This window comes from Cheilinus undulatus, linkage group 12, assembly GCF_018320785.1.
Source record: "Cheilinus undulatus linkage group 12, ASM1832078v1, whole genome shotgun sequence".
NCBI lineage: Eukaryota > Metazoa > Chordata > Actinopteri > Labriformes > Labridae > Cheilinus > Cheilinus undulatus.
In genome coordinates this window covers 38,171,245-38,188,382 of record NC_054876.1, presented here as the reverse complement: position 1 = coordinate 38,188,382, position 17,138 = coordinate 38,171,245, and the positions used below count along the sequence as shown (strand labels likewise).

Here is a 17,138-nt window from a genome sequence, read left to right as displayed (position 1 = left end):
TGACTGACCCAGATCTAAATGGTCTGGTCTCCATGGTTGCATATAATTTATGAGTATTGTCTGCCTCCAGACACTCTCTTACTAGTGAGAGCCCGACTGCTGAGCTGGTTAGGCTTTACTGTGTGTATAAATACTTTGGAAACATAGCAAGGGGGCTGCAGGCCCTAGCAGGCCGTCACCTGTTCACCTTGCAGTACCCATGGGTGTATGTGATGATCATTTATTTTCACACATACAAATGTACAGGGTGAAATATTCTGCACTGAAAATGTTCTATTTCTGATTCAATCACTAAGCATCTTATTTTATATTTGGCAGTATTAAATCATGATTATAATCACTTATTGGAATGCTACGGTTTACAGGAGATAAAGGATTTATGAGATAATGAGTTTGGATGTCATGCTTTGCCAGAGATAAACCCCAATAGAACTGCTGTGTAATGATCGGGATGATGGTTATTGGGGGTGACCGGTGTATGACTTAAAGTCCTGCTTTAGTGCCTCCCAGCTGCTGTGTAATTGGAGCCATGGACAGCGACAGCCGGGGTGGGCGACAGTCACGGTGTTGGGTGGCGTGGGATTATGGGCTCTTCCTCTCTGCCTTTACTCTCGCTCTCTCAAACTTAATTCTTATATATAGTGCGGTGCCAGGCAGAGAACAGGTCTAGGAACAGGATGGCAGCACGCAGTTTTTGGACTTTTCTTGGAGCTGTAACTATCCTTGGGACTTTGACAATTCAGGGTAAGTGGTGGAGTGGCTGACGTTTGGCACATTAACATCAGCTGGCTGGTTGCCTTATGGTTATCAAGATGATCTTTGGCCGATTATGTGCAGCTAGAAGATAACAGTTCAGAGAGATATCTAACTCTCAAACTTGAACTTGATTGCATGCCATTGAAACTTTTATTTTCACTGACTTTTAAATTTTAAAATGTATATTTGTAAGTGATTTATTAAATGTGTGTAGATTTTTTTTAAAAATTGCAAATGTCCGAGAAGACTTATCTGAATACGATACTAAATATTCAATCTAAAACCATCTGTTCTGTTGAGTAGAGCACATGTGTTTCATCAAGTTACTTCCAACTAATCCTTAAGTGAGGAGAGATGTATGTGCCCTGTCTAAAGAACAGCAGAGCTGAAATATTTGAGGCTGCCATGGTTAACACTGAAGAAGTTCTCTAACAGCAGGTTAACATCAGGTCTGACAGATGACCAAAGCAGTGGAAGCAGAAAAGAAAAACTAAACCTTATGTATATCTGAAAGAGATCAACAGAGTGTCATTTTAATCATTCTTCAAACCCAAAGTCCCTCTGGATGGTGTATTGGTTTAGAACATGTGGACTTTCGAGTCAATCTCTGTGGCAGAGGTTACAAAAAGTCAGTGAAAAGTGGCCAGAGGGGACAAGAGTAGCCTTGGCTGTCCTGCATGGAAAAAGCAAAATTGATCAAGAGATTGACAGCTTAATTGGTGCAGAATCAGCACTAATATGAGAGTTGTGATGGAGTACCTGAGCCTTGTTCCAACATTCACTAAGGGGTCAGGGAAAAAAACGATACAGCATAGCATCGTGATACTTCGAATGGCAATGTGTCATATCTTCCACTAATTCTAAATTAGCAGTTTAAAGCAGTTAAACAGTTAAAAAAATGATATAGATAGTAAGATATCGCAATATATGGTATTGCAATACTCTGTGTATTGCAAAATGTTTAAAATTGCAATACATCCAATCGTGGCATAAGTATTGTGATAATATTGTATCGTGGGGCCACTAGTGAGTCTCACTCCTAATCTTCACCTATGTTTAGAGCATTAGGTGGTGACTGAGCAAATTAGATAAAAGGTACAAGCAGCTCAAATTAGTAGCAAGGAGAGAATTGATCAGAGGAGGGACAAAGAGGCCCATGGTAACTGGAGGAGCTGCACAGATCCACAGGTCAGGTGGGAGAACCTGTCCACAGGACAACTATTAGCCATGCACTCCACAAATCTAGCCTTTATGGAAGAGTAGCAAGAAGAAAGCCATTGTTGGAAAAAAAAAACATAAGGAGTCTCGTTTGCGGTTTGCCAAAAGCCATGTGGGGGACACACCAAACTACTACAAACTACGTGTGGCGGAAAACTAACACTACATATGACTCTGAACGCACCATCCCCACTGGGAAACATGGGGGTGGCAGCATCATGCTGTGGGGATGCTTTTCTTCAGCTGGGAGAGGGAAGCTGGTCAGAGTTGATGGCAAGATGGATGGAGCCAAATACAGGGCAATCTTGAGACTTGAGACTGGGGTGGAGGTTCACATTGCAGCAGGACAACGACCCTGAACATACAGCCAGAGCTACAGTGGACTGGTTTAGATTGAAGCATATTCATGTGATAGAATGGCCCAGTCAAAGTCTAGACCTAAATCCCATCGATACTCTGTGGCAACACTTGAAAATTGCTGTTCACAGACGCTCTCCATCAAATCTGACTGAGCTTGAGCTATTTTGCAAAGAAGAATGGGACAATTTCCGTCTCTAGATGTGCAAAGTTGGTAGAGACACACCCCAAAAGACTTGCAGCTTCAACTGCAGTGAAAGGTGGCTCTGCAAAGTATTGATTTCAGGGGGCTGAATACTTTCGCATATCACACTTTTCAGATTTTCATTTGTAAAAATTTTAAAAGCTATGTATAATTTTCCCTCCATCTCACAATTATGTGCCAAATCTCAATATAATATATCTAGGTTGTGGTTTTAACATGAGGCCACTGTATCTGATTGGGACGCCTCCTGGGAACTTCCCTCTGGAGGGTTGGCAGGCACCTCCATTTTGAAGGAGTCCTCAGGGGAGACCCAGAGCCCATTCAGGCTGCTTCTGCATCCTCCAGCCTGGAGTTTCCTGTTTACTGGAGTGGGAATGGATACATGGATAGATTATGATTATCTTGGTGAAAATGAGTTAGATATAGCATTTAAGTGTCTATACATTTAGGTCGACAGTTGTACCTCTAATCTTGGCGTGAAATAAAATGATGCTGAGCTGTGATGTAAGGTATCATGTTGGGAATTATGCTTGATGGTTTTCATTGATACTAGATAATCAGAACAGGTGTATGTACTGCAATAAGGCTGAGTTGTCCTTTGATTCTGCTGTTTCCTTTCAGCAGAAGTTTGTATTAAACAAAGAGACACGGTCATATAGGGTCAGCTTGGTTTGTTTTGACCTTAGTCAGCAGTGATGTTGCAATGTTTACCTTAGTGGTGATGTTGTTCTGACCCTGATTTGCTGGGTGCTTTACTCTGACCTTAAAGTGTCAGGTCAGCTGAATGGCAAAACTTAGACAACAATTTTGACTTAAAGCTACTTATTGACACCTAAGATTTGAGCCCATCCTTTGGAGAACCATATCCTAGCAAACACAAAAATAGATTTCTTGATTTTAAAGCTGCTTTGAGGAGTTTTTGACAAGAGAACAAAGTCGATGCCTGTCTGTGACCTACAAAAGCAAATATGACCACCAGCAGGAAGATAGCATGTTTTTTTCCAGATTCAAGAAAGACTTGCAATTAAAACAGGGATGTCAAACTCAATCAAAGCAAGGACCAGATTCTGAATTTAGGTTTAACCTGAGAGCCTAAGAGGGTCAATATTAAACCACAAACTGACAATCTAATTTTCAACAGGAAAAAGTTATGGGGAAAGAAACTTAGAAGTGATGGGACATGATTCTGAAATCTAAAAAAGTCAAATCATACTTTAAGGGCTCAATATCTGAGACAAAAAGTCAAACTTATTACTTCAAAATTTCAAAATGATGTTTTTAAAAGGCAAATATATGAAACAGAAAGTCATAATGGTGTGTGAAAGGTAAAAAAAAGAGATAAAATTTGAAATAATGAGCTTAAAAGGTCAAAATATGAGTTTTAAATTTAAATTGTGTTTCTTAAAGGTCAAAATTTGGGATTAAAAGTCAAGTTAGGAGTTGAAAAGGTCAAAACATAGGATAAAATTCCATATAATGAGTTAAAAAGTTCTAAAAGGACTTAAATTTTTGAACCCAAAAGGTCAAGATATGAGATGAAAAGTCAAAATTAAAAGCTTAAGTCAAAATTGTGAGATGCAAAATTCAAAATATGGAATAAAAACACAAATACATTTCTTTTCCACATCCAGAGTTTTTGTCTTACACTTTTTTACTCTTCGCTTTTTCTTTTTTTTTTTTTCAACTTAACAAGGATATTTTAAAACCTCATGGTTAAATTTACATTTTTATACTGGAGAAAGTCTGCAGTCTTCATACAGGTGGGCAAGTTCTAACAGAAATAAGATATGATCTTGTGGGCTAGGCGTAACTGTACCACAGGCCATGAGTTTGACACCCCTGGATTAAAACATCAGAAGATTTCTCATTAGGGCTCAAAGAAATCTGTCTTGTGACATCAGTACACAGACAGAGCAGCAGCCACCGTGACGGAGTCTGATGTTGAACTGGAAACTGCCACAGAGGCCCCTGCTGCTTTTAAATCATTTGTGTGGCAACTAGAAACAGCTAACTGCTGATCTGTGATGAAACTATGCTGTTGAAATGCACTGTTTGAGTCCGTACTAGACAAACTTTTAGAGGAAACAGTTGTTTACCTTGAAATAAAATCAATGGAAGTGCAAGGGATCCGTTTACAAGCCTAAAGGGTAGTGGCCTGAAGGGATTGTTCAGTACGGCTGAGAACACAAGGAAATGGCACACCCTTCAGCTTTACTGCACTTTCACTGTTTTAGGACTATAAATTAACAGTATCTAATTATTTACAACAGTAAGACTCTTGGGAAGTGAAACACGTTACTACTGTCATTACACTGCCTACTACACTGATTGTCCCATTGGAGAATTATGATTACAGCTCTTAACTATGTGACATATGTAAGCAAGATTGAACCAGACGGACCTGAGAATAAATCGATCACAGGGGCTGACATCTTTACTGCCCTGCTGTATGTGTTGCTGTCACCATTTTTGCCTAAGAAAGATATTGATGATTATCATAGATGACCTGAGAGTGACCTAAAGTCTGGGTTTAGAGTTACCTCGCTGCTGTGTAACCAGAGTTATGAATAATGACAGTTGGCAGGAGAGGGTAAGGGTCTGAAATAACCTTTGCTTTGTCTTGTCAACAAAATGGATCACGTTTTTTTGTAGGATTTTAAAGGTGCATATGACTGTGACATTTCAGTATCACATGTCATCATGTGTATTGAGGGAAGCGTTTCTGATAAATAGATCATACCTGGGTGGGCCTTCCAGGTATATTTATATCCACTGAAGCATGATTGCTTACTGTTTTCAGTTAATATCCTTGCCAGCCATCTCTCCAGTTAATCAGTCAGTGTTTGTTAGTATAGTGCCAATTCATAGCTGTAGTTATCTCAAGACACTTTACAAAGAGGGCAGGTCCAGACTGTACTCTCATGTATTATTATGAGGATCCAACACGAATCTCCATGGGCTCAGCACTAGCAGTATTTAGCCTTGTTACAGTGGTGAGGAAAATTAAGACAGTGAGACATGTCAATATCGATCATACATCATGACAGGTTCATGTGGAGAGTTTCTTTGGTTCTACAAGGATATTAGGAGTTCATTTGTTTTGGTTTGTGTTATCCTAATCTTCTGTGGATAGTTCAATAATAGTCAGAACAGGAGTGGCCCTTTACCGCATGTCTCTCCCCACTCTATTCCCTGTTTCTGAGTCTATCCACTTCCTTCCTCTATCTAATAAAGGCATGAAAAGGCCCAAAATTAATCTTGAAAAAAAAAGAAAAAGTATGGTCATCTGTTTTTTCACTAAATAACGGAAAAGCATAGTTAGTGGTATTGATGAGGGCTTGGATTGTTAACGAATATTTATAAGGGTATCTATAACACTAAACTTAACTTGCCACAAACTTAACTTTATCTAAACTAGTGAACATTAATCAACAAGAGCCATCACAGGCTCAAATATCAGATCAATAAAGGCTTTAGTAACAGAACCCTAAAGTGTGATGAGTTAAACAATGATGGGTTCTATTAGTTCATGACATTTATAGCTCTTATGTTAACATAGAGTAACTAACAGCAAAAGTAGCTATAGCAATGAAAGCCATATACCGGCAGCATAGTATGATTATGCAGCACTGCAATAGTGAGCTTGAAGTTTGAGAATTCTGCTCCCATACATAGTCATAGAAAAGGTTTAGCAGAAAATCCCTTGAGCATCTTGAGCTCAGCAAGGATGCACTTTCACAATGTACAAGATAACATGAATGTGAACGCAAGACCACAGTGTAATAGTTTCGCCGAGATGGACTGTACCAGATCACAAGAAATAAAAACACAAGGTGCAAGACTCATGAGCATGCTAGAATTGATGAAGGATGAGTATTTTTTGTTGAACTAGTTTTAACTAGGAGATGTAATTTCAACAGATTTGTGTATCAACCCATGCCTTGTCTCATCTGTTCTTTCATGCAGTGCAGTGCAACGAGGAAACACATCTGATCAAAGACTTGTTCAAACGCTACAACAAGAATATCCGCCCCGTGGTTAATCCTGAAGACAAAGTAGAGGTTCAGATCAAGCTGACCCTCACTAACCTGATCTCCTTGGTGAGAGAATGCAGTCTTTCCTTTTGTTGTGACAGCAACAGTATGTTTCTAAGGGCGTTTTTTTACACCTGTAGTTTGTTTGCTCTGGTTCAAATCATGAACCAGTTTGTTAAATTGTTACATTATAACCTCAAGTTTGGTCTGTATTTTCATGACTATTCAAGGCAGAGCAAAATATGTTACGTATGAAGAAGATGCTTTCAAATTGGTTGGAATTTCTGCAGGAATGACCTGGAAGTAAACAAAAGGTGCTTTCCAACCAACAACACTCAGAACTTTTGGTTCAAGGACCTTCTCTTGAAGGGACTAAAAAGTTCCTGTGGTGCACTGTTGTCTGCATTTTCAACACTCTCTTAAGTACCAAAAGATTATTCAAAACAGCATCCTGATACAGCCAGGAAGAGATAGTAAGTCAATATGATTATGTGGCATTGGAACATGTTCTAATTAAGATTAAGATTCCATTTAACTAACTAAATGTAATTGTCCGATTTGGTTGTTGAAAATCAATTTGCAGTTTTAATCCTAATTAGATTTTTTTGTGATTTACATTTTTTTTTTTCTCCAACAGTTGGATGTATTGTAATGAATTGTCTGGTTTGGGGACCAGGCATAGTCTCGATGAACTCTCTGTAATTAGAGTCAAATGCCTGTGCAGGATTTCAGGTTATCTGAAGTCCGATCCAAACTGCAAATAGACTTGGTTCAGGTTGTTCAAGACAGTCCGTCCCTCCTCTGAAAGGTTTCAGCTCTAAAGCTGGCTGGGCCCAGAGAGACATGTCAGTCAACTATTAGAGTACTAATGATCTGGGTGTAAGAGTCATTGGCTGAGTTGTTGACTAGTAAATTATAAATGTTGAACACTCCAGTCCCACCCTTGATAGTTCCTGGGCCTTTGGAAAGCACCACCTGGGTCAGGACTTTTCAAGAGGTGGATTTTCTACCCTAGAACTAAACTTAGACCCTGGTTCCTGCAGTCAACAAAAGGATAGAGTTCCTCCAAAGTTCTCTAGGTCTGGGGAAAGTTCCTTTCAAATAGCACCTGCAGACTAGCAGACATCTGTCATGATGAGCCACCTTTCCGGTTTAGAAATAGACAGACAACTACTCAGATCATTGGTGTCTGTAGTGTTTGCATCTATCACAGTAGGCAAATGATACAGTTCTACAAATTAGGCAGAGCTAGAAAAAAATGTGTGCTGATGTACTGGAGACAGCAGCATTTATCAAGATAATTCAAGATGACTAGAAGACCTCCATAGGCGGGCGCCCAGGAGGCATCCTGATTAAGTGCCTGAACCACTTCAACTGGCTCCTTTCAATGTGATTCAGGAAGGAGCGGTGGCTCTACTTCGTGCTCTTCAACCTATCGCTTTCTCATGCTCCGCCACCAAAATCGTTTGTGAGGATCAGTCAGGTATGCCTGTGATCTGTTGTTATGCTAGCACATGCTCAGCAATGATAAACAGAGAGGACCCACAGTGGCTGTTTAATAAGCTGAAGATACTGACTAATGGAATTCACAGAAGTTGGTTTGGTCCAAAAAAGTGTGCAACGTTTCCTGATGTTATGGCAAATCGATTTCAGTTGAGACCCGTCTTTGTAAGCGGTCAGTGCATTCATTAGGTCCATGCCACAGTGTGACTGACAGCTTTCACAATATTTCAAATTTGTTTTAGCCTATCAAACAGGTTAGGTGTGAAAACGCCCTTAGAGAAAAGCACGAGCACAGGCCACCATCACTCCCCCTCATCAACATTTCAGTTAGCCTTAAGACATGAGCACAATAAACATGTTAACAGACCATAAACTAAGTTGTGCATAACCACTATAGCTCCAATAATCATAAGATTTCTTTATTCAACCAGAATGAAAAGGAAGAGACTCTCACGACCAATGTGTGGATTGAGATTGTAAGTTTTTCTCCCCTTCATACTTGGGCTTTTGTTTTGTTTGTACAAGACTCTTTGTAACAATGTTTAATTCATCTAAGTCACAGTCATTTAATCAGGTCTCTGTTGTATTAAGATGACCTTTCATTTTAAATGTCATCCACAGCAATGGGCTGATTATCGTCTCTCCTGGAATGAATCTGATTATTATGGCATTGAAGTAATTCGTGTCCCATGCAACACTGTTTGGCTCCCTGACATTGTCCTTGAGAACAAGTAAGGCATTGACAGATGATGTCCTGCAGCTATCCCAGCATGCAGTACCATCTAACAAATTATGTGTTGTCTTGTTTTTCTGGTATGAACCCTTGTGCCAGCTGCTTTTTTTTTCTTTATCTTAAATCTCTGCAGCATTGATGGCAAGTTTGATGTTGCCTACTATGCCAATGTGTTGATCAGCAGCAATGGTTGGATGTACTGGCTGCCTCCTGCGATCTATCGCAGCACTTGTGCCATTGAGATTACCTTCTTCCCATTTGATTTCCAGAACTGCACACTAGCATTCAGGTGTGGAAATTTGACTGTGTAAAATAAGTATATACTGCAGTTACATTTAAATAACTGTTATTTCTGTATTACTCTGTCTGACTGCATCAACTCCTAGATCCCAGACATACAGCGCCAAAGAAGTGGACCTGATCTTAGCCATTGGAGAAACAGGCGAAACTATAGAGTGGGTGGACATCGACCCTGAGGCTTTCACAGGTACAAGAAATCTACCTTACACTTTTAAAAAACAAAAAATTCTCTGGATCATTTTATTTCTCACACCTCAGAAAATGGAGAATGGGCTATCGTCCATCGCCCAGCCCGGAAGATGATCAACACGAGGTATTCACCAGAAGACCTCGAGTATCAGGAGATCTTATTCAACATAATCATCCAAAGGAAGCCCCTTTTCTACATCATCAACATCATCCTGCCCTGCTCCCTCATCTCCTCACTGGTTGTACTGGCCTACTTCCTACCTGCACAAGGTTTGTAAAGCCACATCTAAGTCCATGTTCACACAATTTTCACCCACAGACTGTAACCTTTTGTTGCAATTTGGATGTTATGAAGACTGCCACAGTGACAGCATACAACAATTGGTCAGGATCACACTTGGGAGTGTTGCCAGTCTGTGGGCCAAGACATTATTTACTCTGCACACCCCACAGATTCTAGAATTGGATCTTAAGCTCATTGTCACGTTACTTCAGAATATCTTCTTCCATTTCTCCATGGTCCAGTTCTGCATTTTCTGCTGTGGACTGTCAGCTCAGGATGAACCTGCACCATTGTAGAGCCAGTGTTAACTCAACAGTTACTTCCCATGTGCATCACCGAGTCATGACTCTGTTGCTGGTTCACCAGTTTTATTTCCTTGGACTATGTTTGACTGCTGCAGACCAGAAACAATCCACAAAACCTCAGAGTTTGATATGACTGAGAGGTCAAGCCATCACAATCTGGCTCTTGTCTGGCTCCCTGACAACTTTGGACTTGCCAATTTTCTACATCCAAATAATCAAATTCAGAGATAAAATAATAAATAAATAAATAGATTATTATTATTATTATTATTATTATTATTATTATTATAAAATACTCTCTTGTAGGAATGGGTGATGATAGAGTAATACCGTATCCTGCAGTATTAAAAAATAGCCACGGCATTGCCTTAATTGACTTGTTGCTCTGTGACATGGATTAGTTTTGATTTGTGTTCATAATAGTTTCTCTGTTCTATGCCTGAAAGTCGGTGATTGTGCTGCTGCCTGTCTTGGCAAGGACACTCTTGTAAATGAGATTCTTTATCTTGATCTTGCTCTCCTGGTTAAATCATTTAAATAAATAATTACCGCCATGAAGATGGTGCTAATTATTAATTTTATTATTATCAACACCATGTGTCCATTTCCACCTGAAGTCCCACTGCCTGTATGTGAAGATTTTACAGTGATTAAATAACTGCTATTAATGATGTTGGGCTGATTTGGCAAATGATGAATGCTGCACATATGCTGGCACATATATCCTTACGCCCAATGGCGCAGCAAGGCTGGCACTGTGGTATGGTCGTTTCTAGTCAAACTGTTCAAGCCAAACTGTTACATGTGCACCAGTGACTGTCTAAGAAAACATGAGATTAAAAACATTATCATTCTTCTTTCTTGGTGTAGATCAGTGATGAGAAATGATAGTTCATTAATAATACTGTGTGCTGCATCCTGCCGCAGCAACACCAGGCACAATTAAAACCATTAAAGGTTATTTAAATGTTTCAACTTGTTATATGTAGAAAAAGTTTATTGATACTTGGTCATTTTTTTAGGCACTGAAGTAGTCTGTAATCTTTTATAAGCTTCCTGTTATGGGAAACCGCTGCTGGGTGGAACTCGCCATTGAAGTTCAACACAAAAATGAACAATAAAGGCCTATCATCACCTGTTTAAAAGCACACGGAATATTACTTCACATTCCCCGATCCTAAATAATAATTGTTGATTATCATTTCTCATATCAAATCAGGGAATGTGCCATAGACAGAGAGGAAAAAGAGAGGAACTTTGTATGCTCCTCTATCCTGACATAGTTTGGTTTACTTACTAAGTGTAAGAACAATTCTTCAACTATAAAACACTTCCAGCGCTCTTGTAAACTTTGCCTGATAAAAAAAAGTTATTTTTAGACCTGAAGTCTTTTGATAAAGGATTTCATGAAACGCTAATGGTGGTGTGTACTCTGCTTGTCACTTGTTGGTGTGAGTGCACACCAACAAGTGACTGTATGTGATCTTTTACCCTGGTACCCAGAAAGTACTGGGTCCATAAATGATGCCTTTGTTCTGTGTGGTCCTCTGTGGTCAAAATCTCTACTGTCCCCTTCACAGCTGGGGGACAAAAGCTGACCACAGCCATCTCTGTCTTGCTGGCTCAGACTGTCTTCCTCTTTCTTATTGCTCAGAAGGTCCCTGAGACATCTCTGTCTGTTCCTCTCATTGGAAAGTGAGTCAGAGTGTGATTTCTGATGACATCTGCTGGAGCTGGTTTATTTTTGAATCCCAACAGATCGAGTCTCCTTTCTAACCCAGACTTTCTCTAATGTCTTCTCAGGTATCTCATCTTTGTTATGTGTGTCACAACTCTCATTGCCACTAATCAAATTGTAGTGCTAAACTTTTCCTTGCGAAGCCCCAGCACTCATACCATGTCCTACTCCATCAAGCATGTAAGTACATCCTGTGCAGCTCGGTTAATTTGTACATTCAACAGATGTTTTTCTCAAACTAGCTAAAATAATCCTTACTGCTTCCTGCAGCTGTTCCTGGAGTTGGTACCACGTTTTCTTGGCATGCCCCCACTGGTGGATGATAGTGATGAGCTAACAGAGATGAATAACGTGAGAGACACGCGGCGAAGCTCCTTCGGCCTCATGCAGCGAGCAGAGGAATATGTTCTGAAACAACCTCGCAGTGAAATGATGTTTGACAAACAAAGAGAGAAACATAGTCTCAAGGGATCGCTTGGTAAGTCTGCCTCTAAAACTAATAATCAAATCTGACCTGCTTTTCAGACCCAATCTGATCCATGAATACAAACAAGTATCTGACACAGTTTTTTTTTTTTTTTTGCCTTAATCTGTCATCAAAGAAATAATAATTCTGCAACACACACTACCACCACCTTTCTCGATAAAAAATCATGATGCAGGTGGAATGTGTAATCTTACCCATAAAGAACAGAAAGAAGTCTCGCACACTGCAGGGCTACAAAAGTACAATCATTTATTGCACCAACGGGATGTTTCGAGCAGATTTGCTCTTCATCAGACTAAAGTGACAAGTGCAAAGCGCCTCATTATATACAGGTGAAGGTAATCACATGGACAATCACATGATCTGACCTGAGAGTCATCACGTGAACATGTTTCAAAAACAAACAAAAAACACATGTCAACATACAACCAGTGGTTATGTGCGACATTTACAGTTTCAATGTTCAAGATAAAGTGCTTACTTGTCAACCTCATTATAGAGATAAGTAAAAATGTAACACATTCTGCTCAGGTAGATAAAGGACAAGAAAATAATGACAGTGTAGATCAAAATATCAAAAACAAATGTTTAACTCTGTTAAAGGACAGAGTGACAAATAGATAACTCGGCTGGGAACCTCCATGGTATAATGGAATGAGCATCAGGCTGGAAGTAGTCATAAAATACATTATTAAACTGGAGAGACACCTATAAGTGCTGTAGGTGCTATTAATGAATCAGAGATGAACAGACATCCTATCATGGGAAGTAAATAGGAGTATTGTACATCGGATTCTGTCATTCTATAAAGCTATTACTCTGAGTATTCTTAAGAGACAAAGTAAGCAAAAAAAAAAAATGTAAGCATAATAGATAGCAAGATATTCCACAACTTTCCAAACTAGTAGTTTAATGTGCAAATTCATAAAACTATAGAATGTCTGAGTAGTAGTGGCAGAGGTAAATCACAGCAAACACATTATAAAAAGGGGCAGATATCCATCTCTTCATTGAGACCTTTGGCTGATAACGTATTGAGAGAATATATCCAGAATACCTCACGTTGAAGGAGAATGTTGTCAGTATCTCCTCCTCTCCGTGGGAGTGTGACATGTTCGATACCAATGTAACTTAGGGAGGCAACTGAATGGTTTAGCATGTCAAAGTGGTAGGCCACAGGACTTTCTTGTCATGGTTTCTAATGGCACTTCTGCGTTACGAAATCCTGTCTTTTAAAGGTCTGGAGGTTTTACCTATGTAAGCAAGTCCACAGGGACACTTCAGCATATAAATGACATTAGAAGTTTTACAAGAAATAGTAACTTTGATGGATATGCTTTTGCCTGTGTGTGGATGACAGAAAGTTTTAGTTTTGTGAGTAAAGTTATATTGTTGACAATTACCACATTTGTAGTTGCCAGGTCCTAAGGTACTCAAAAACGTGGGTTGGAGAGATGTGGGGGTCACGGGGCAGTCTGCTCTCACCAGCATGTTACCTAGATTAGGAGGTCTCTCAAAAACAATCTGCAGTGGGTTTGCTAGATGATCCTTAAGGGCTGGATCTGTAGCGATAGCATGCCAGTGTTTTTTGATGATAGATGGCATGTCTTTTGCTAAAGGTGAGTATGGGATGGCAATTGTGATCCTATTGTTAGTGGTTTTTGTGGTTTTAGTTTTTGTGTTGTAAAGGCATTCAACTTGAGACAATTTAGAAAAGTGATTAGAAGCCTCTTGTACCCACTCTCTTTTGTAACCTCTTTGCAGAAATCTATTTTCTAAATCAATGCTTTGATTTTTGAAGTCGACATCTGAACTACAGATGCTGTGTATACGGTGGAACTGAGAGATAGGAAGGCTTTTCTTTAAAGCAGTAGGATGGAAAAACTGTCTAAGTAGTAGAGAATTTCTATCTGTTGGTTTCCCGTATAGACTGGTGCTTAGACTTCCATTATTGTTGATAATTAGTATGTCCAAAAAGTTCATTTTGTAGGGATCATGTGCCATGGTGAATTTCAGATGTTCATTTTGAGTGTTTATAAAGTTATTGAAGTCTCTGGGTTGCTCCTCTGTAGATGTCCATATGAAAAAAATGTCATCTATGTACCTTCTGTTCTGTCTTTTTCCTAATCTTATCCTTCATATAAGACATAAATCTGTGTACTTGAAAAAAAACCATGTCCTTCACCTATACTTCATTGCCTTTCACTGTCAAAGACACCTGTGACTACCACAGGTTGCATGTTGTGGTCTAACTATCAGTGTCTCTCTCCCCCTAGTGGACAACATAGATGTCAGCACCACCACCAACCTCTACAAGAGTTTGGCTCAAGCTGCACCTGAGATCAAGCAATGTGTGGATGCCTGCAACTTTATCGCTGAGAGTAAACGACAACAAAATGCCATTGGATCTGTGAGTGACACTTCAAACTTCATCTCCCCTACCAATATTTGTATGCAGTCTTATTGTCTGAGTTAAACTCATGATCTAATCTCTACTCACTGTCTTTAATGAAGGAAATTGAAAGCTGGGTACTGATTGGGAAGATGATCGACAAGGTGTGCTTCTGGGCTGCCTTCCTTCTCTTCATCTTCGGCACAGTGTGGATCTTCTTTACAGGACACTTCAACCGGGCACCTGAATTCCCGTTTCCTGGGGAGTACAAAAAATATGCCCCAAGTTAAGATTATTGAAACTTTCCCATCTCTGTACCTCATGCCCTCTTTATGAGCTGAGGAGCCCTAGTTACAGATTCAGAGCTCATATTTCAGAGCTTATCTGTTTCCATACCTCAGAATTAAAAGTCTTTTTCAGACAATTTCTGCAGCTATCAGCAAATCTGACTAATTACCATACATCTCCCATGGGCATCAACATAAAAGTCACCTAGTCTCCTGTTTGATATATAAAACTGAGCCCCTTTGTTCTTCGGTTATGTAAAAACATCAGATAGTTTGATGTACTGTGCTTTTAATCTTTGGAAAGCTGCAACCACAGATTTTTTTTCTTGCTCTGAGCCGGACTTTAGGACTGCTCAATTATGGCAAAAATCATAATCACCACTGTTATGATAGTGAGATCATGATTATTCTGCTCTCTGTGTGAGAATTCCAGTGTTTCCTTCAGAACAATACCACACCTGGGTGGTGGAGGGGGGGTCATTCCACTCCATCTTAGTCCCTGTGTTGATTTTCTGTATGTTTCTGCTCAGTATTCATCATTAGTAGTAGTTTGTATAAGGACACTCAAAAAATTTATTCATCTCCTTCTGAACTGTTCCACCTTTTAATCAAAATTAAAAGTTAGGAATCAAAAATTGAATTAGAAGCACTATTAACTACCCAGAACCAAACTAGTGCTCAAAAATGACAATATCATTTCAGACGCCTAGTAAAACTGTGTAAATCTAATAAATAAAATGTAGATTATTCTGAGTAGATGAGGAGTTCATGGTAATGTACTCTACTTTCAGTGTATTACACATACACATCTTGACATGAGCACTGATGAGAAGGGTGATCAGAGACCAAAGAGCACACTCATTTTACCAGCAGATGCCCTTTTCTGGACAGTTTATCTCAGTTGTAACATTTCACCATATAAAGATTTTAAAAGCAGTCCGACTCACATTACAACAAAAAATACTGCTGGGGAAAACAGGCATGCTAGGCTGCAGCAACCACAGAGAAGTCCCTTAAATACATGTGAGACTCACTACAGATCTTTGGATTCTTACATGTAACGGCGGTGTTACAATATGCATTGGTCTTGTTTTTTTCATAACATATACAAACAGTTTGCATACAATGTGAGTGTGAGCTTATTCAGACTTTTAGGTTAGAGGGAATATTTTTATGTGGCAAAACAACCCTTGAAATCCAAACTACTGTGCCATCATGTTTAACATGCTGCCATAAGCACTGTAAAGATGTGAATTAACCAATATTAAAACAGCCTTTTAATAGATTTTTCAAACATGCTTTATTGCCCTATCTTTTGTGGACTTATAATTAGAAGCATAAGTGTCACACTGTATAGTATTTCTACTAAAGACTGGAGATGTTTTCCTGCATGTACTATGTCTTATGCGAGGGAGCTGTGTGTGTAACTTGAGCCAGCAAACTCTGAATTGAAGCCTTATTCTTATTGTAATACTTGTTTATTAGAGCTTTTTGTTAGGTGTAGGTGACTCTAAGGTAAGTTATGCCGATTACTGTGCCATGTTGTTTGTTTTTTTTTTAATAAATGTATTTTGGGCATCAAGTATTTTGAAAACATATTATTTACATATGTGGATCTTAAGGCTTATTTTAACAAGCAGTCACAGCAGCTTTGTGGTTGCATATACTTTCTTTGTGTCATTTCATTCTTTTACTTTGACACTTCATTTTATTAATCTGGAAGTGTATAATACAAACTCTTCAAATAGTCGAGTGTTGACATACTTTTCCAAAAACATAAAGCAGGTGAGCTAAAATACAAGTGTTTGAAGTACTAGAGGCAGTTATAAAATATAGGGTTGGTTCACTAGTTTCTCTGGGTGGAGTTTAGCCCCCCTGTGTGGTGGGAAAATGTACTACAGTTAGGTACATATTTTCTTTAACAAGTCTCAGATGGCTGAAAGGGCTATCAACTAAATATTCAAGCATTTTACAAACACCTCAATCAAAATCCTGGTATCAAACATGCCAGTTTATCCATTACACCCTGTATCTTATTCAACATGTGTTACTGTGGTTACAGGCCAACAGTGATTTTATGAAGAAGACTACAAAACCAAATATAAAATATAATAAATGGATGGAATAAATGTGAAAATGTGAAATCTTGGAGGGGGAACTAAGGAAATAATCAGCGCAATATGTAGAAAGGAGATTGGTCATCAGAAAAAAATTAGGAAACAAGTTGTTTAGGTTAACAGAAACAGAGGATATGGCAACCGATCACAGACCCACCAGCTGCTCCGATTGGTTGGATGGATTTCTGGCATGTTTGATATTTGCCTAAAATGCATCCCCAAAGACATTTTCAG

General features: G+C 39.1%; 1 protein-coding gene across 1 annotated transcript; it reads left to right on the top strand.

Moving 5' to 3' along the window:
* Positions 1 to 542: 542 nt before the first annotated feature.
* LOC121518439 (acetylcholine receptor subunit gamma-like) lies at positions 543 to 16,358 on the top strand. The gene is made up of 12 exons (XM_041800747.1): positions 543 to 744; positions 6,503 to 6,636; positions 8,505 to 8,549; positions 8,695 to 8,804; positions 8,940 to 9,095; positions 9,193 to 9,293; positions 9,365 to 9,565; positions 11,464 to 11,578; positions 11,687 to 11,801; positions 11,892 to 12,099; positions 14,385 to 14,518; positions 14,623 to 16,358. Exons 1-12 carry the CDS (start codon positions 678 to 680, stop codon positions 14,788 to 14,790), a joined length of 1,554 nt encoding a protein of 517 aa, XP_041656681.1. The 5' UTR covers positions 543 to 677; the 3' UTR covers positions 14,791 to 16,358.
* Positions 16,359 to 17,138: the final 780 nt, after the last annotated feature.